Here is a 21,737-nt window from a genome sequence, read left to right as displayed (position 1 = left end):
AGTCTCTAATGAAAATATTTGTTTATTTATTGTTTTACATGACATGACTAGAAAAGCTTTATAAATTTTGCTTAAAATGTTAACAAAAATACATCAACAAATGAAATGATTACAAATAATCTTTGAGTCACTGCTGCCAACTGGAAAAAATAGGGACTTCAGCCTGAATAGGTTCAGGAGATTTTAGAGCAATAAATTTGGAAATTGGTGTACTATTTTTTATTCTGTTATTGTTATTGCCGACGTCAGACGTCAATAAAAAAAATAGAAACATCATGCAACAAATTTGGCTTAAAAGCTGTCTTAATGAATTGTTTCATGAAAATAATTAAATATAACATTATTTATTTCAATCTTTTTTTGTATATTTATATAATACTCAATACTCAAAGACGCATACGAAAATCAAACTTTTTTTAAAATACATAAAATTGACTAGAAAATATTAAAGCGCCAAACATTTTACGGATCTGTTAACTAAAGTTTTGACAATTTTCCCTCTTAAGCAAAATGTATGCTGTATGCTAAATAAAAATGTTATTGCTATAAATTCTTATCGATTTCTAGAGGAGCTATTAAACTATGACAAAGAAAAAAACAAACTCGTACTTTTTGTGTTTGACAGTTTCCCGAGCTCGCGAAATTGTTTGTTTGTTTGTCGTAGTCTAATAACTCCTTAAGTTTTTACTGTTCATCTGTTTCCACAACCTAAGCTGAATTTCCAGACCAAACATTTTTTTTCAATTTCCTAAATTCCCGGGACAAAATATAAAAAATCCCGGGATTCGGGAATTCACAGTTTTTTTTTCGAAAAATGGACCCCAGCAAAATCAAATGGCGTCTCGGGCGTCGCAAGATGCGACGCATATCTTTTTGCCGGGGCCGATTTTTCGAAAAAATGCCAAACTTTGAAGGTCTGTACCGAGCACCAGGGTGCTCCAAGGATCTGGCCTACACGCCAGTGATGTTTTTGGTAAACGCATTGGTGGCCAAAGTGCCTCAAATAGTGACATTTTTGAAAAAAAAATATTTTTACGGGTTAAATCCCATTTAAAATTGAAGGGCGGAGCGCCAGCTCCTGTTACGTCCAATCGAGCTCATATTTAGGATTTGGGCTCAGTATGCTCACCGGAACAAACCCCTTAATGCCCGCCAAAAAGTCAATTTTGTTACACTCAAATATACATTAGGATGTAACAAAATGACACTTTTTTGCGGGCATTTCAGGGGATGATCCCCTAGGTGTACTGAGTCAGAATCCCAAATATGAGCCCGATTGGTTGCGACAGGACCTGGCGCTCCGGCTTTAAAGTTTAAATGGGATTTAACCCGTAAAATCGGTGCGTTTTGGTTTTTGCCATTTTTAAGTCCTTCAACGATTTTTGGATTTTTCAAAAACCTCATGAGCTTATAGTTTGTGTTCCAGGGTACAACTTTGCCGAAGACTGCGAAGAGATTTGACCGCTCTGAAAAATGGTACAGAATTTACAAAATCTTTTCTCTTGTTTTTCTGATAACGTAATCATGTTCTGGCAACACTCGCTTTTGAGGCGCGCTTTCGCAAACTATGCAACGCATGTTACGGGGCGTCGCGACAGGTCGCGACGCGTCGGCATGTATTTGTCCAAGCGTCGTGTTGTTGTTTTTGTTGTTGTGATTGTTGAGAACTAAAGTTCTTATGGAACTGCAAGAAGCTCTCCGGTGACTCTCAAGGTTCTGTTGGATGCCCAGGCAGAACCGATTCTAAACCTTGCTCGAGTGTCAACTAACGCGGCTGTCTTGAAAGCGCTTTATTACGCACGGATGTTGTGCATTTTGAATATTCCGTATTCCGGAAGATATTTCGAGAGACACGCATTTTAGTGAGAGTTTCCACTCGCTTTGTAATCAATCAAAGAATTATGGCAACTTGGCAATAAAATCGGTCATAAACAAATTAATGTATTGTATTGACAACATAAGTAAATAGTATTTTCATACAGAAGAGTTCTCTGGCTAGATATTTTGCGAATTCATTAGACACCAATTGCACTATGATCGAGCATAGGTTCGCTAACATGTCCACCAGCACCACAACTGGTCGAGAAGAAAAAGATCCACACGGGTTAATGACAGGACCAGGTGGGTTTAGAACTAAATCCTGCGAGTCACTGCCAAATAGAATACAGGAATCTACGACAGATTAAAAGAGCAGCACCGGTGATCGAATCCTCCGGCACCATCGAAAACATAAGCACAACATCCAAATTTTCTTTCCATGTGTCAAACTTTGACCGTTGTACGCTGGATGTTTTCTCGTTGCTATAGTTACGACGCCTGGCTCTGGATGCGTGCGTTCAAAGAAAGTGTTGCCAATACAAATCAAACAAATTAATGGCAAAAAGTTTTTTTATTTTCAAATCATTGTACAAGCAGTACTAATTATCAAATCTCTTCACAGTCTTCGGCAAAGTTGTGCCCTGAAACTCATACTATAAGCGTATGAGGTTTTTGAAAAATCCAAAAATCGTTGAAGGACTCAAAAATGGCAATAACCAAAACGCACCAATTTTACGGGTTAAATCCCATTTAAACTTTAAAGTCGGAGCGCCAGGTCCTGTCGCAACCAATCGGGCTCATATTTGGGATTCTGACTCAGTACACCTAGGGGATCATCCCCTGAAATGCCCGCAAAAAAGTGTCATTTTGTTACATCCTAATATACATTCAAGTATATAAGCCAATTTCTTTTCTCGGATCTTCTTGCACCCTTCGACAAAGCTGTAGGAAATTTCCCTGAAGAATCTTACACTTGGTCAATTGTGGGCGAGACCTGCACTACCTGCAGCCTAAATCCTGAAGCGATGTTTTTCCCCATATATATTGTGATTTTTCCCATGTTAAATTCAACGATAAAAAACGACCCTTAAACCTTAACCGATTTAGGTCAAAATTGGCATAATTTTGCCAAAAGAATCAAGTCAGGGTATCTCTTGAAACGAAACTATTGGCACTACGCCCCCCGGGGCATGGCCTTCCTCTAACGTGGGATTTCTGCTCCAGCGCCTCTGACGAGACAGGAGAAACCGGGACCGACGTTTTACTTCACCATCCGATAGAAGCTCAGTGGATAAGGCGGGAATCGAACCCGCGTCTCATAGCATCATCGGGATCGGCAGCCGAAGCCGCTACCCCTGCGCCACGAGACCCACGACACCCAGGGTATCTCTTAAGATTTTCTAAAATTTTCAAAGTTTCTTGTCACCCTAACTATCCAAAAGGGTGTAGCTCCAAAACATCACTGTTTACACGAAATTTGATTTCAGATTAGGATTCAGCGGCCAAAATTACTATAAAAAAGCATACCCTAACCTTTGAGACATATGCTTGCTACATCGTGTAATTAGTAGGCCTTGCTTCTGAATTCTGAGAAATTTTGAAAATTGGCACTTTTTTCCTCACTAAAACTGAAATATCTCGGCTCTGGATTGTCAAAATTGAATTTTCTCAGAGGGAAAAATGTTCGCCATGAAATTTCCTACAAGCTGCATGCATTGGTTTCACTGAGAAAAATAGGCTACCCAAAATTAAATGAACATTTCTGAAAAAAGTTTCGAAAAAATGCGAATTTTTTGACGCAAATCCGCCTAAGAGAGTCCAAAAACTTAAATTTTGGTCCAATAATGATAGTGCATCTTAATCTATGGACAAAAACCTATCGTTTGAAGATAATACACACCTGATCGAAACAGTTTTTGTATTGATTCCTAGCTATTTTAGAAAATTTGTTCAAAAAAGTGACTTTTTCAGTAAATCGACTAGGGGGCGCGGGAAAGTATTTTATTACACATTATAAAGATGAATGAGGTAAATTTAAAGTGGGAGGATCAAGTGAAATATCCTGGACTTGCTTTTGACAAAAACCTTACTTACAAGGATCACATTGAAAGTATCCAGGTTAAATGTAACAAATATATTAAATGTTTGTATCCACTTATAAACAGGAATTCTAGACTTTGTCTCAAGAATAAACTGTTAATTTATAAACAAATTTTCAGACCTGCCATGCTTTATGCTGTGCCGATCTGGACAAGCTGTTGCTTAACCAGGAAGAAAAAACTTCAGAGGATTCAGAACAAAATTCTGAAAATGATTCTGAAACTTCCTCCCTGGTTCAGCACCAGTGAACTTCATCAATTAGCCGAAGTTGACACTTTGGATGTTATGTCCAATAAGATAATTGATGCATTTCGACAAAAATCATTGCAGTCTTCAGCTGCATTGATCCGCTCTTTATATAGTTTATAAGTTAGTTTTAAGGTATCCCTATTCCCTTTTGTACATGTAGGACCTCCTACATTTGAAATCACTGAATAGCGAAAGCTACAATATTTCATGAATAAATGAAAGTTGCTAGTATTTAAAATTGAGGTGAAAAGTCATCGTTTGTGATTGGACACTCAATAATATTTTAACTGAATGAATGTACATGGAAAAGAAATTTGAATAAATATAAATTAAAAAAAAAAAAAAAAAAAAAGTATTTTATTATTTTTTCTTGTCTAAGAAAACATTGTTCCTAACATCATAATCTATCATTTAAGAAGTGAGCACCTGAAATTCCTCGACATGACCTCAAAATGGGACAGGCTAATGTTGGATAATGTTTTCATTTCATAATTAATCCATCCACAATAGATTATATTACGCTAGTGCTTAATTAAAACATGACTTAATATCTGTAATGAGTTCACTGCGTCGCCGACCAGCAGGTTTCCGACCCATTTGAGAGATGGAATTTGATGCTTGGCAATTATTGATTAGGTGTTGCCGGTGTTGCCGCTACTGGTGGTATCAAATTTTATGGGTCAAATACTTTGATTAGTATGCCAAAATTATGCGCGTTCATATTTCACACGAATTAGGGGCATGATGACTTTGAGTTATTCACCCATTGAACCGAAAGTCATTCAGCTTTGGTGATTACGGGCAGGAAATTATTACGGTTCGCTTGTATGACGCGGAATTGATGAGTTTTGCTGATTTTCGTGTAACTTTACGAGTGGAGTTAAACAACAAACATCGCTGCAGAAATGACGACAAATTGTACGGGATTAGGGGAAGGTGGGGCAAGACGACCATATGGGGCAAGAGGAACAATCGCTCGTACGGCCGTAATTTTTACAATTTTGATTATTTCCAGTATGAGGAATTGTTGCTAGCAATGCAATTAGCTGATTCTACTACCACATAACCGCCAAAACGACGTAAACGCCACGGAGCATAAGATTTAATGAAGTTTTTTTCAAAACCTTTGTTTTCTTATAATATTTGGAAAGTACAAAATAAGGCATAGGATTCGTTTTATGGCATTTTTTCAAAATGCAATTTTTCCTAGATCAGTAGTGTCCCTACCAATGACTTGCACCTATTACAAAGTATGATTTAACTTTTGGCTATTTTTGTTGAGAGCTTTAAAAAAATCTTGTTCAGGTGGGGCAAGTGTACCATATAGATTTTTAGTATGGAAAAAATACGAATTGCTGCAACAACATATTTTATTGGGAAAGAAATACTTAAAAGTACTTAAAAACTGATAAATAATTGTTAACAAAAAAATTCCAAACAAATTATAGTGATATCATGAAAATTTACTATTTATCATCTCAGTAATAATTTTTTTTTTGAAAAAAGATAAAATTTTTAGTAAAATATTATTTTTTAATCTAAAAATGAAAGAAACGTTTCAAATACATTGTAATCTGATGTATCTAAGTGATAACAGTTCAATTGTTAGCAAATTAGCATGTTGTTTCATGCATTGTTCCTCTTGCCCCAACGGGTTGTTCGTCTTGCCCCACTAGTTGAGTAGAACGCACGGAAAATCAAAAAATTTAAAATCAGTTTTTTACAGTCAAAAACTGGATTTTTTAAAAACCTGTTCTATCAAAGTCTTAGTCAAGACCTGGAATAAGATGATTATAAAAAAATCCGACAAATTTTTCACGTTTTTAATGAGTTATAACGAGCATTTCCTTAGCTTGTTACACTTGCCCCACTTTCCCCTACGTTCAGCTGTAGATGGATGTTCCCATATTGACGGAAGTGCAAAGCCGTCGTAAATCAATAGGAAGTAACTCGCTGTCATCGGTTAGTCTTGTTATACACGGAGGAAACTCTTGCTCAAAATGACATAACTGGTGGGAAATTGAGAGAGGACACTAGAGATATAGACTAGTGATTTGCAAAATCAACAATTCATTTGCATAAAATTTCTCCTCCCAGAATCCAGCTTCGTGCCATGTTCTGCCAGGTGTCCTTATCAGCTGTGCACAATGTGAACACAACCCTTTGTGACAATGTGACCGTTGTGCTATCATATCCGAATGAAATAAAGTATTCAACTGAATTGAACCCAAAATCGCCAAGAGCCAAGAGAGCACAACGGCAACGGTCACATGTCCTGTGCCCTACAGAACCAGATGCTGCAGAATGCTGCAAGCTAATAACCGATGTATCATCGGTCGGACCGTCGACCGTCGTCGGTGCTGATGGTACTTACGAATGTGTAGATAACGCTGGCGTAGCTTCCTTTGCGCACCGTCCGCCACAGGCAGCACGAATGAAGGATGGCCATCTCGGGTGGAAGACGGTTCACCTGAAACCGGATCGACGACACACAGGAAGAGCCAATTCTATAGGTAGGATGGTGACCGCTCGGAGCTATGAGCTGAGCAAGGTATTTCCGATGAATTTGGCTTTATTTGGAGCAATAAGGTTTGCTTATTGCGTCCATCGTTGGATTGGCGTGTATTGTTTTGACATTTCAAAAGATAAATGTTTGTTATGAGGTCTTTAACATCATTTTGAAACATTTATTTCATCTGAAAATAGAAAGAAAAAAGTGATAATTTCTTTTTTATTCAATAATCACATACAGAACGAAAAACGAACTTTAAAGCATGTTGTTTCAGAAATGACTGAATTTGACAAAACATTTTTTAAACGACGAATCAAAGTTTGAGCGCTAACAAATGTTACTCCTAAATAAACTTTATTTTTTTGTGATTTGGACTCACTTCCCTTATCGGAACAACCCTCTAAATGTTATATGCTTTCATGTTGTTTTACTATAGTTTGTAAATAATATTTTTTTATTTAATTATCTCACGGATCTTGAACTACTGTTTCGTGCTTAGATTTGTGTTGCGTGCACAAACATCCTAATGTGGTCACATTTTCTATGATTATGTGAATATTTCCTTTCAACCGAGAAAAAAACACGATACACCTTCAAATATACATTTGAGGATGTGCCGGCAAAAAAAAAAATCATAACATTTTATTTTACTTCCCCTTCGTTTCGCACCGGTCCAATCAAAGCATAAATAGACTTAAACTTGGGCTTTGTTAGGTTTCCACTGGAATGTGAACAACGTAATATTTTTTCACACTTTAAATGTTTTAAAATTATTTTCAGATCAAAAGCCAACAAGAAACTCAACAGAAACACATCAAATCAAGCCCGTTACGTCATTCGTGGATGCTCCTTTGGCACACCCCCATGTTCTCGGTTGCGTGACGCAAAAGTATCTTATTTGGAGGCTTTACGACAATATTTTAACATTTGCCCGTAAAGCCAATTCCATGGAGTCACCCTCCCAAAACCCAATCATGGCGACCTTTAACAAGCCGAAAATTGGAAATCATTTTCTGGCGAAGAGTTTATGTTGGTGGGGCGTGCGTAGAGGGTGACGAGCGGGAATTCCCGGGAAAAATTTCCCGGGAAATCGACCATTTTTGGACCTCTCGATTCCCGGGAAATTTGGTCGAGACTCCCGGGAAATTTTAAGCTTATGAATATCGTAGCAAAATTATATAAACTAATCAGCTAATCAACTAATTCGAAATTGTTTTTGTCATTGGATGTTAAATTTAATATTCGGTGTTCAAGGTTGAATAAACCAATGCATCTCTTATCTTCTTATTCAGAAAGTTTAAATTTTAACTTAAACATACTTAGCAGTTATTGTTTCTAATTATTATTATTTCAAAGAGGAAAAGCCTTTTCAAGATAAGTATAATTTACATATCCTCTCTCGAGCATAGCAATCCTCTCAATCTAGTTTTTTTGGTAATGCTAAGGTTTTTTTTTCTTTTTCGATGTCAATAAATTGTTTTGTGTTTCGCATTAACCTCATTATTAATTTAAAAAAAATCTGGCAATCTTTATAAAGTTAAGATCCGCCACATTTGAACATTCTGATTTTCCTAATAACTATTTCGTCAATTAATATTTACAGTTGACATTAAAAAGAAAAAAAAAACAATTTTAAATTGTTGTTTTGAGTCGTTATTTATCATATTGCAAAACCGATACTGGGAAATTATATATTAGCTTTTTTTTTTACATCACAAAAATCTACAAACAAGTTTGTGCAACTTTTGAAAAATCACTTAGTACGAATTAAGATTCGTAAACATTTTAAACTGCAATTATGAGTCCAAAAAAAAAAATAAAAAAGCGATCTTGTATTTGCAGATTCAGAAAAAATAAAGGTAGACAGTTCCCGAAATAACGAGGCTAGTAATTAACGTTTTATTGAAAAAGTATAAATTAATTGTATCTAAATTCATTGGAAAGAAACACATTAATTACTTTTCTTTATAAAGATTGGCACTATTGGCATAGTTAAAAAAACTCCCGGGTCCCGGGAATTCCCGGGAAATTGCAAAATTCAACTCTCGATTCCCGGGAAATTGAAAATCTCGAGAATCGTCACCCTCTAGGCGTGCGTCTACGCCTTCGAGTAGAAGTGAAAAGCTGACGGTTTTAAGCTACGAGACAAACTCCACTCACTGGGTGAGTTGGGTGTAGAAATTTAATTTCGGGATTCTTTTTGGTCGTCCATTTAATTTGAACGAAGATTAAATGTGAAGGGTTCATATGATTCCATACTTAGCAAGCAGCTGCAAAATTATGACTGCAATCCAAACAACGTCAAATCTCGAAACCGAAATGAAAGTTCTGCTGAATCGATCACCAGACACAACCAACGAAGGAGGAGGGGTAGAGAAAAGTTTTAAATTAAATCATGAAAATCTCTCTCTGGGACAAAAAGTGCCAGGATGAACATCTTGCTGTTTCTGGAATTGCTTTGAGTTGTTCTGATCAAGCTGGATATTGGTGGTACTTCCGCTTTGTCAAACTGACGAAGGTTCACCTGGGTTGGACATGTGCTAATCAAGTTTTTGAGATGATTGAACTTTGATCAAAATCAATTTTCCAACAACAACGCAAATTCTGATTTTAAGGCAAACTTATGAGAAATTAGACGAGCTTTCCGGTAAATCTAGCGTGGCGTGTGAGTGATATTTATATACTTTTTTGAGGCCGGATCTCACTTAAATGGATAAAAACTATGTCCGGATCCATAAACCAACACACCGTTGATTAGGTAGTCGAAAGACCTTTCCAACGAGTCCAAAACATTGAAGATCTTGCAACCCTGTGTCGAGCTATGACCACTTAAGTGATATTTGTGTACTTTTTTGCGGATTTTAAGAAAAACTAATGAAATTTGTGTCCAAACCCATCGAATCACCAATAGTTGGTAAAAAGTGAGGAAGGCACCTACCACTTAGGTGGATTAAATTAGTTTTTAAATTACAAAATACAAAAATATTTAAATTACTTGCGCCCTTCTCTGCCGCTCGAAGCAAAACCGTCCCATATGTAATTTCGTCAATTTTGAAGTAATGATGTAGATCGATTCGAAATCTTGTGACCTATCAGAAAAACCAATAAAATTTAGTACTTTGTTCCAGAAAACCTTAGAAAATTCCCTTTTTCGAAAAATTCTAACACGTAAGCTTATGCGCGGGACAAATTTGAACTGCGTTTTTCTCGGCTTGCTGTTTTTACATATGGGACGGACTAGATTCGAGCGGCAGTTCTCCAATGTCATTAGATAGCTTGATAAATACAGATAAATTAAATTTATAAAACAAATTGCAAAAAACCAAAAAAAAAAACAGGAAAACAAGAACAAACAAATAGGCAAAGCATACGAAAACGAGCAAACATATCAAATAAAGAGCAACTAAGGTGACGAAAGAGCTATAAATTATAATAAAAAGTTCGGATAAGAAAAAAACAAAGCATCAAAAACAAAACATATGTTGCAGAAAAATGACACTCTGTTCGTTTGTTGAGGCTAGTGCATTTCTTGTATGTGGGAATGTGCACACGATTGAGTTTTAGGGGTTAAAACTTAAAAAATGCTAAACAATGATCAATGTAGTCAATTTTTCAAAAAAAAAAACTTGTTTGTAAAATTCTGATCACTCGTGAAGAAAACAAAGCAATTCTCTGAGATCTTGGTCTTTCCATTTTTTTATCCGGCTGAAACTTTTTTGGTGCCCCAAAAAGCCATTTTGCATAATTAGATTGTCCATATAATTTTCCATACAAATTTGGCAGCTGTCCATACAAAAATTATATATGAAAACGCAATGTATCCTTTGAAGGAATTTGTTGATCGATTTGGTGTCTCCGGCAAAGTTGTAGGTAATTATTTTCTTGGTGATTTTTCAATTAACTCTTTGTCACTAAAACTTGATTTGCAAAAAACACTATTTTTCTGACATGTTTTAGGGGGCATCAAATCACAACTTTTCATAAATTTCCAGAATGTGCAAAAAATCTTTGACCGAGTTATGAATTTTTGAATCAATTCATTTATTTCAGAAAATCGAAATATTGGCACAAAATAAAGTTGAACACTTTTTTTTTTTGGAAAGGCCGTTGCATATATTTTTCGAAGTGTACGTCGCCGCCCACTCCCCCTTCAAAGTCGTCTGAATAAGCAGGGGGCAAAACAATTATTTTTTCGAAAAACTTCAAAATTTTAATGAAAATTAAATTTAATCAACTGAAAACCAGTTAAAATGCATTTTCCTGCATTTATAAGCATGTTCAGCATGTTTGAATGTACAATGTACAGTACCATGAAAAGTTTTTTTTTTTGCGAAAAAAAATTTCCGTCAATACCGTGATATTTTGAAAACTAATAATGGAAAGCTACAGGACGCGTGTAAAATGCATTTTAAAACACTTATTTCATCCAAATGTTGAAACCTAGGCTTGTAACTTCGATTTTTTATGCTCCCCCTTCCCTCGACTTTGATCAGAGCCGAGGGACATAAACTTAACAAATATTTGCAACGGCCTAAAGAGTTTCCAGCAGTGTTCCAGAATAGTAATCCGTAGGCTTAGTGATTTTTCACGCTCGAAATTTTCAAATTTCACGGGGACCTTAATTTCAAAACACCAAATTTCACGAAAATTTCCCGGAACATGAAAAATGTCTAAATAACTCTGAAAATATCATGTTTAAATCACAGAAACAACTTCTAATGCTTAATAAAATAGAATAATAAAAACAATCAGGAAGAAATATTATATGGGTAATTCTCCGCCAACTCACACAGCAGTTGCCCCGACTCCTCTTTGATTTGCGTGAAACTTTGTCCCTGATCACGAATCCGAGGTCCGTTTTTTGATATCTCGTGACGGAGGGGCAGTACGACCCCTTCCATTTTTGAACATACGAAAAAAGAAGTGTTTTTCAATAATTTGCAGCCCGAAACGGTGATGAGGTAGAAATTTGGTGTCAAAGGAATTTTTATGTAAAATAAGACGCTCGATTTGATGGCGTACTCAGAATTCTGAAAAAACGTATTTTTCATCGAAAAAAAACATTAAAAAAGTTTTAAAAATTCTCCCATTTTCCGTTACTTGACTGTAAAAAAAAATTGATCATGTCATTTAATGGGAAATTTAATGTACTTTTCGAATCTACATTGACTCAGAAGGGTCATTTTTTCATTTAGAACAAAATTTTTCATTTTAAAATTTCGTGTTTTTTCTAACTTTGCAGGGTTATTTTTTAGAGTGTTACAATGTTCTACAAAGTTGTAGAGCAGACAATTACAAAAATGATATGTAAACATAAGGGGTTTGCTTATATACATCACGAGTTATCGCGATTTTACGAAAAAAAAGTTTTGAAAAAGTTGGTCGTCATCGATCATGGCCGTTCATATCGTCACCCGCGACAGACACGGACGACGAAACAAAGAGAAACGCAAAAAGTTATTTTTTCAAAACTTTTTTTCGTAAAATCACGATAACTCGTGATGATTATAAGCAAACCCCTTATGTCTATATATCATTTTTTTTTGTAATTATCTGCTCTACAACTTTGCAGAACATTGTTACACTATAAAAAATAACCCTGCAAAATTAGAAAAACGCAAAATTTTAAAATGAAAAATTTTGTTTAAATGAAAAAATGACCCTTCTGGGTCAATGTAGATTCGAAAAGTACATTAAATTTCCCATAAAATGTCATGTTCCAAAAATTTTTACAGTCGAGTAACGGAAAATGGGAGAATTTTTAAAACTTTTTTAAGTGTTTTTTTCGATGAAAAATACGTTTTTTCGGAATTTTGAGAACGCTATCAAATCGGGCGTCTAATTTTACATAAAAGTCCCTTTGACACCAAATTTCTATCTCATCACCGTTTCAGGCTGTAAATTATTGAAAACACCTCTTTTTTCGCATGTTGAAAAATGGAAGGGGTCGTACCGCCCCTCCGTCACGAGATATTAAAAAACGGACCTCGGATTCGTGATTAAGGAAAAAAGTTACCCCTAAGGACAAAGTTTCACGCAAATCGAAGAGGTGTCGGGGCAACTTTTCCCGATTTCGTGTGAGTTGGTAGAGAATTACCCATATCTTATTTTGAAACAAATTAGAAAAGCAAAAAGAACAAAAAGAAAAACAACATTTGAATATCGATTTAGAATGTATCAATCAAGGCCCTAAAAATGCTAGTACGGGCAGCTAGTCAGTACTCCAAAGTAATTTAAAGTAATTCTCATTTATTTGGTGTAATTCCAAGTAGTTTTTTGGTATTTCCAAAAAAAATGGGAAGTTTGGTGAAATTTTGTTCATTTCGACAGATGCTTCTCCAATCTTTCTTATATCGAATTCGGTTAGAGAATCTAAGTGTGTATAACTTTCAAAAAATTTCAACTTAGTGATTTCATCAAAAAATCTTTTAAAAACAAAAACTTCGGATCACAAGTGCCTGCTCAAACACCAAACGTAGCATAAATTAGCCCAAGATCGTAAAATCGAGAAGGGCTAATTCCTTTTTGATGGTGTCGACAGCAAGATACTTTGTGGCCCAAGTGGTTTGCTCGTCAGAACCAAATAGCTTTGCTAAAATCCACAAGACAAACAGCCACCGCAACCACAAATCTCTCACCCTACACTGACTTGCGGGGGTTGGCATGGTCAGTTACCGGTGACCTTTTAAGCGCTGGCTAAACTTCCAGTCTATGATGGCTAATGACCGATTGAACAGAGGGTTTCCTGAAAAGATGGAAAATTTTAAATCTGACGGAAAATTCAAACCTAATTTATTTCTCCTTTCCTTCTTTGTAAATATTCAAACACGAAAATCTCCAGAAATGCCTTCTACTCAAGAATTCTTATCAGTTGGAGTCATGCACGGAGCAAAAGTGAGAAAAGGATCTGTTGCTGCCATTCTTCAAAAGACACTCGATAACCAGGCTTCGAAACTTTGTGGCAAGACGTTTGGTGGAAGAAAAAATGTTCGCCGAGGTCAGAGGATTGCAGGCAAAAACAAAACAGGGCAACCTACACTTTGCTTGAAGGGGCCAGATTCCGTCCGGATTCCATCCACCCCTAGAATGGATGGGGAGCAAAGATCTGCAAACTCAAGATACATAAATCAGAAAAGTTCGTGCTCGGGTGAAAAGTTGCACTTTGAGTTCTTTAAGATTTTGCTTTTCTTTTTTCTTATGAATTTTAAATTTGAAATAGTTATCGCTGAAAATCGGTATTATGCCTTTTTTACATATTATTTTTCTTTTTTATAAAGTATAAGGCAATTTTAACAAATCTACCAGGTTCAACAACCTTCAAACATAAGCATCTTAAGGTATTAGTCCCTAGATTCTTTTTCTGCACCAAATCTCCGCCTGAGGAAACTGAACCCCTTTTCCATCAAACTTAAGTTGTTCAAAGAGTACTTGTTGCAAAAAAAACAACCTGATCGACCTGACACCTTCACCCACGCTTCAGTGAGCGCCAGCTTTGCCACTCACACCCGATTCAATTTCCGCCAATCTCTGGCTGACTGGGAGTTGCAAATTTTCCACGAAATATTAATTCTGATTAATGACGAACCCACACACACACAATTCCCAAATTCCCTCCCACCACTGCTGGCGCAAAAAGGGTTGGATTCTTGTTGCTTGCTCAGTTTGTGTGTACGGCGAACTTCAGTCTCCCGGAAGCTGCTGCTGTTGCTGCTTACTCATCTGCCTAATTTTGGGTGAACAGGCTGTGAAGAGGTCTGGGCAGGAGGTTTCGTTTCTAGGAAACTGTTGTTTCATCCAAAAGGCTTTTTAACCATAGCTGACGTTTATTAGAGAAATTTGAATTTCAACAAGAAACATGCGCGGATGAATGCTAATTAGATGGTTGATTTTGGTACGGTTGTCAACTGAGATGAAATGGGACACATGTGAATCTAGACTGTAAACTTTGAAACCAAACATTTGAGATTTCGTAATTTTTTGACCTCGGCTCGAGGGACACAAACGTGAAAGTATTCTCATCGAAATTTGACCTTGCCTTGTTAATTTGAATAGCAATCTCCAAATTCCACCGAAAGCTTCCCGCAATTGAAACCTCATAGTCACTACAATGTGACCAGACCATTTCATTGTTTTCTGGTTGGTTTTCGAGGTGGACAAAAATTCGTCGAATTGAATATTGAAAATTATAACCCGCGAAAGTTTGTGCAAACAGTTCGTCGTGGCGCTGTGTCTCGGGAAATTTAGTGCTAATGGAAATGTAAGCAGTTAAATATTTTGAAAGTGTTGCCCAAACTGAGCCTTAGGGGAAGGAATTTGATTTGCTTTTATCAGACCTAATTTTTCATAAATCATTTTGCAACTCAAAATCGTATCTTGGAAAAAGTAATCCGAGAGCTCCTTCTGAGGGGCCACTTCTATTCACTTAAAATTTCCTTAGCCTACGCAAAACGAAAAAATAAAACAAAACTGACATTAAGGGTATTTTGTCTAGACTAGACAAGTCCTCGTGAATTATATATGAATAACAGCTGGTGATGGCAGGAAAAGAGGCTTGGCTGTTGACATTAATTTACTGTCAGGATGTTTTTTTTTTAAATTATTAAGCATATGTTTATAGGAAGTCACTTCTAACATTTTTTTAAACAAATCAAAAATGAAGCACAAAAAGTATGGAACTTTGACGCCATACCTGAAGCGTTACGTCTTTCTATACAAGATTGTGTTACGCATCCAAGAGAAAGCACACGTTTATGTATTTATAGCACATGAAAAGAATGACATTGGCAACAATGTCGCCGGGCGAAAATTTCCCCTTGGCAGGAGCCATAAGTATCGTGTTTAAAGGAAAGTGAAAATATTTTCGCCTAAAATATCTGCAAAACCATGTTTTGCATACCTCACTTAAATGAGGAAATGCTATAAAATCACTCAAAAATTGAGCTTCGTAATTTGATCACGTAGACCAACCTTCAAATATACATATCGACTCAGAATCCAATCTGTGTGTGGTGGGATGTCAATCAAAAATTTGTCACTCGATTACACTACTCGACAAAACAAAACTTGTATCATGGGAAACACGATATCTCATCGGTTGCTCAGAGAAAATGCTTCCCCGAATCCGATGCAATCGACAGAATTTGATTTTATGTCCACGCGGACTGACGCGAATGTGGTAATTTTTTTAACATAAAAATTCGAACAATTTAAAAAGAAACCATGCGCCTCCTCCAAATTATATGAGCCATCTACAAGAATATGGAAGCGCCTGGTGCATAGCCATTTCCTTTAAGCAAAACGGAAACAACCAATACAAATGCATAAAAAAGTTGTCAATTTTGGGGGGTCCACAGCTAGCAATTTTCGTACGATTTTTAAAATAAATATTAAAAGTTTAAAATTAAAATATTTGAAAAATATTTTTTTAATTTATTTGTTTACTAAAATTTTATGTATCTCAAAGGTCTATGGGTACTTCGGGATGTCCATGGTCATCCAAGGACTCCCTGGATTTAAGATCTACGAGTCTACCGCCGTAACAAGCAAGAGGTCGTCGGATTTTGACCCCGGATCATGTGCGTATAGCATCAGTGCATATGGTAGACTACTGTATGAATGTGTTGGAATGTCCATGGTCATCCGAGGACTCTCTGGAGGAGATCTACGAGTCTACCATCTTAACTCCAGGGAGTCCTCGGATGGACATCCTCACACATTCATATAGTAGTCTACCATATGCACTGATGCTATACGCACATGATCCGGGGTCAAAATCCGCCAACCTCTTGCATGTTACGGCGGTAGACTCGTAGATCTAAACTCCAGGGAGTCCTTGGATGACCATGGACATCCTGAAGTATCCATAGACTTTTGAGATATATAAAATTTTAGTAACCACATGAATTTAAAAAAAATGTTTTTTTTTTTTAATATTTTAATTTTAAACTTTTAATATTTATTTTAAAAATCGTACGAAAATTGCTAGCTGTGGACCCCCCAAAATTGACAACTTTTTTATACATTTGTATTGGTTGTTTCCGTTGTGCTTAAAGGAAATGGCTATGCACCAGGCGCTTCCATATTCTTGTAGATGGCTCATATAATTTGGAGGAGACGCATGGTTTCTTTTTAAATTGTTCGAATTTTTATGTTAAAATAATTACCACATTCGCGTCAGTCCGCGTGGACATAAAATCAAGTTTTGTCGATTGCATCGGATCCGGGGAAGCATTTTCTCTGAGCAACCGATAAGATATTGTGTTTCCCATGATACAAGTTTTGTTTTGTCGAGTAGTGTTATCTCGACATTGGCTGAACCGATTTGTTCGTTTTGGACTCGTTCGATCCATGAAGTTCAGTAAAATATTTTGAAAGTCATGCTAAAAATAAAACGATTTCGACTGAAATCCGGTATGTTGTGAAAAGGGTGAGTTTTGTAAGGAAACCCTATCAACAGTTATAGGCACTTAAGTGTTTTTATACACTTTTTTAAAACCCATCGTTGGATGAATAATCAAAAGACCTTTCCAACGAGTTCAAAAGATCGAAAATCTGACCACCCTAACAACGCTGTCATTCGAAATTAGTAATTAAACTTAATTCAAACATGGTAAAACGGAAATAAGGCTCTTTTGACTATACACAAAAAAAGTTTAATTTTGTAAGGTTGAAATTTGGTTGGTTAAATATTACCTCTTTTGAGTAATATTAATTTCAAAATGTGTAAAAATGTGAACCTGATGAAAATTCATCAGAAACTGATGAATATTCATCAATTCCTGATGAAATCACACCATTACAATGCGTTGTCACCATTTCCTGATGAATATTACCATCATTTTTTTCTGGGTGTGTATTTACATGAATGTTAGGAAGGCACCAACCACCCAAAGGTGTATTAAGTAACGTTTTAACGTTTACAAAACATTGTCAATTTAGTGAATTAGGCCGTTGCATTTTTTTTTTAATTTTATGTCTCTCGGCTCTAGCCACAGTCGAGGGAGGGGAAGGGGGAGCAAAACAATTAACAAAAATAAAAATAAAGTTACAAGCCATGAAAATAACATATGAATGAAAAAAGGGTCTTAAAATGCATTTTCCACCTGCCCACTTATTTTACAATCACAAGCATTAGGTTTTACGCCGACTCGGTCTTGAGGTTAGAAATTTGACAGCTTGGCTGCACTGTTTACATTTTTTGCACGTGTGTCTCTGCAAAAAATGTGTGTGCGTGTGCGCTCGTGTAAAACCTAATTAGGTTTTACAGCGTGACGTCACGAGCGCACACGCACACACATTTTTGCTGAGACACACGTGCAAAAAATGTAAACAGTGCAGCCAAGCTGTCAAATTTCTCACCTAAGTATTGAGTCGGCGTAAAACCTAACTGGAGAGATTATTTTTTTTCGCAAAAAAAAAATTGCGGTTCTGTACATTGTAATTTCACAAAAATTGAAGATATTTTTGATTGATCCCAGACATGCTTAATATGATTTAAAATGCAGAAAATGCATTTTAAATTGTTTTCAGTTTGTTAGACTTCTATTTCCATTAAAATTTAGAAGTTTAAAAAAAAATTGGTTTACCCCTGTGACATAAACTGTGAAAAATAATTAGCAACGACCAAATTGTAGGGTAAAAACGCGTAAAAAGACGAATCTATACTTAAAAAATTACACTTTTATTAAAAAAAAACTTCCTCCACCTTGAGGGGAAAGGATGCCAACCTTTTTGCAAAAATCTAGTTTGCGTTTGAGATCATCTTCTGCCAATTTTTTTCTGTATTGATAATCATATTGAAAGAGGAGTGACACAAACTTTGAAAAATATCTACAACGGTCAAAACAATTTTGACACAAAATCACCATTTTGCGGCCCTGATTCAAAATAGAGGGCCTGTAGGGGAGATTGCCCAGTTTTCGCCCACCTACAAGTTCTAATCAGTATTTAACTCCGTTCTACAACTTTCTGGTTGAATTGATTATGCAGGTTTACATATTTATTTATTTCCAACACTAGTTGAAACTTTACGAATGTAATTCCATTGGGGTAATTCTCCGCCAACTCACACAGCAGTTGCCCCGACCCCTCTTCGATTTGCGTGAAACTTTGTCCTAAGGGGTAACTTTTGTCCCTGATCACGAATCCGAGCTCCGTTTTTTGATATCTCGTGACGGAGGGGCAGTACGACCCCTTACATTTTTGAACATGCGAAAAAAGAGGTGTTTTTCAATAATTTGCAGCCTGAAACGGTGATGAGATAGAAATTTGGTGTCAAAAGGACTTTTATGTAAAATTAGACGCTCGATTTGATGGCGTACTCAGAATTCCGAAAAACGTATTTTTCATCAAAAAAACACTAAAAAAGTTTTAAAAATTCTCCCATTTTCCGTTACTCGACTGTAAAAAATTTTGGAACATGTCATTTTATGGGAAATTTAGTGTACTTTTCAAATCTACATTGACCCAGAAGGGTAATTTTTTCATTTAGAATAAAATTTTTCATTTAAAAATTTCGTGTTTTTTTCTAACTTTGCAGGGTTATTTTTTAGAGTCTAACAATGTTGTACAAAGTTGTAGAGCAGACAATTACAAAAAATTTGATATATAGACATAAGGGGTTTGCTTATAAACATCACGAGTTATCGCGATTTTACGAAAAAAAGTTTTGAAAAAGTTGGTCGTCATCGATCATGGCCGTTCATGGTCACCCGCGAAAGACACGGACGACGAAACAAAGAGAAACGCAAAAAGTAGCTTTTTCAAAACTTTTTTTCGTAAAATCGCGATAACTCGTGATGTTTATAAGCAAACCCCTTATGTCTGTATATCAAAATTTTTGAATTTGTCTGCTCTACAACTTTGTAGAACATTGTTAGACTCTAAAAAATAACCCTGCAAAGTTAGAAAAAAACACGAAATTTTTAAATGAAAAATTTTATTCTAAATGAAAAAATTACCCTTCTGGGTCAATGTAGATTTGAAAAGTACACTAAATTTCCCATAAAATGACATGTTCCAAAATTTTTTACAGTCGAGTAACGGAAAATGGGAGTATTTTTAAAACTTTTTTAGTGTTTTTATCGATGAAAAATACGTTTTTTCGGAATTCTAAGTACGGCATCAAATCGGGCGTCTAATTTTACATAAGTTCCATTGACACCAAATTTCTATCTCATCACCGTTTCAGGCTGCAAATTATTGAAAAACACCTCTTTTTTCGCATGTTCAAAAATGGAAGAGGTCGTACCGCCCCTCCGTCACGAGATATCAAAAAACGGACCTCGGATTCGTGATCAGGGACAAAAGTTACTCCTTAGGACAAAGTTTCACGCAAATCGAAGATGGGTCGGGGCAACTTTTCCCGATTTCGTGTGAGTTGGTAGAGAATTACCCATTGTTAAACAAGATTTTATGAACAATTCAAAAATAGCCTCTTTACAGCTGTCACATTTTTGTCAAATTCGACTACAGTGGGTAATAATGTTAATGAGGAAAAACAACACACTTTGTCCGGAAAAATGTGAATTATATTGTTAGTGCTTCACTGCATGCCTTAATTTTAAGAAAATCTAACGATTTACTTGTATTAAAAGATCAACAATGGTGTTGTTTATAAATATAATAAACTGGGTGATTTGTGGGGTCATGAAAAATCATGAGATCCAAATTTCGTTCAGGGTGAAATCTAGTACTGTGTTATACAGCTTTACCTTGAACCAATTTTCATTTTCCATAAAACATATCTGATTGCACCGGTAAGTGCTTGGCAATATATTTAGATCATTTTAGGTAATTTTTAAACGTGAATTTATCGTATGAGCTTTATTATTGATCCTTGCACTGTATCTTGGATTTGGCCCGCACTTTTCTCTCGCACTTTTGACAACAAACTTTCCAAAAACTAGGCAACCAGCAGTTGTTTATTTACATTTCCAGTCGCAGTTTCCACCAAACTGGACATTCGCACTTTAAAATTGCGATTGACAGGAGAGCAACATCGGCTCGCTTTGATCATTTTTTGAGAAAATTAAAATTTCCCAAGCCAGTTTGACAAGTCGCAATAGTGCGATCGATAGCAATAATTTAGTGCGAAGTCCAAGTAAGTGAGAATTGCGCAATATTTTTATCAAACATGTGCTCTATGTTTTCTATTGAGTGAATTGTAATTATGTGCCCTTATCTGGTGTAAATTGGGACACATGAACAGGTTTTGGATGTAGTCAGAATGGACAGAAAAAAAATAAACACCCCATGACTATGCACATTTGGTTTTTCAATATCTTGAAATTTGATTTATTTGATAGTATTTACATTGATGAAGACCAATTTTTACCTCAAAGTTTTTGCTTTTCCACGCCATGACCACGTTACGAAGAGAGCAAAAATTATCCAGATTTTCTTGTCGTCGTCTTAGTCACTTCCACCACTCACTCGCATCCGTTCGACGGACACTCTAGAACAAATAAACGAACCCACATCACGAACGACCTGATTTTAATTTGCTTTAAAACACACCCCACACCTTCCCTCTTGCGGCTACAAACAACACTTTTCCTTTTTGTATATTATATTTGGGTTTAATTTTATTTCCACCACTTTTCACTTGCTTGCCTCTGCTAGGCGACGACAACACTTGGCCACCGTCACTCAGCACTGACTCGCGGAAATCGCTGGAAACTCTTTGCTCTGCTCTGCGTGATTTATTTTAACCGTCAACAACGCTTCTTTCCCGACCTGCAGGCTGCAGCTGTGGTGCATCTCCTCTGCGAGCTGCGTTAATTCGCCGGCATCCACGTGCATCCACTGGATTGTTTGTTTTTAATCTCGGCAATTTGTGCAATTTGTTTTGCACTCTTCTCACACAGTGAGCGTGTTATATTAAATTTCCGTCCGTGCGCGGAAAACCAATCCGGAACAAAAATTCAACCCAAAAACATTTCTGAATCACCAAATCACAAACAACGGTTACAATTTCAACCCCCGAAAGAACGACCCAACAAAGGAATTTCCACAGGACTTTTTGTTCCAGAGCAAGACCGTCTGTTCGGTTCGACCG

General features: G+C 36.3%; 1 protein-coding gene across 1 annotated transcript in view; it reads right to left on the bottom strand.

Annotated features, from left to right (window-relative positions):
• Positions 1-21,737, bottom strand: part of LOC6040996 — an 89,401-nt gene extending 67,664 nt beyond the window's left edge. Inside the window, exons 1-2 of the mRNA XM_038263510.1 lie at positions 21,015-21,737; positions 6,542-6,863 (exon numbers count right to left, since the gene is read on the bottom strand). Coding sequence (XP_038119438.1) covers positions 6,542-6,616 — 75 coding nt within the window. The 5' untranslated portion in view covers positions 6,617-6,863; positions 21,015-21,737. The remainder of the gene's footprint in view (positions 1-6,541; positions 6,864-21,014) is intronic.

The sequence above is a fragment of the Culex quinquefasciatus genome, chromosome 3 (genome assembly GCF_015732765.1).
Source record: "Culex quinquefasciatus strain JHB chromosome 3, VPISU_Cqui_1.0_pri_paternal, whole genome shotgun sequence".
NCBI lineage: Eukaryota > Metazoa > Arthropoda > Insecta > Diptera > Culicidae > Culex > Culex quinquefasciatus.
Note: the sequence above shows the minus strand (reverse complement) of the source record. Positions and strands in the feature narration are given on the sequence as shown.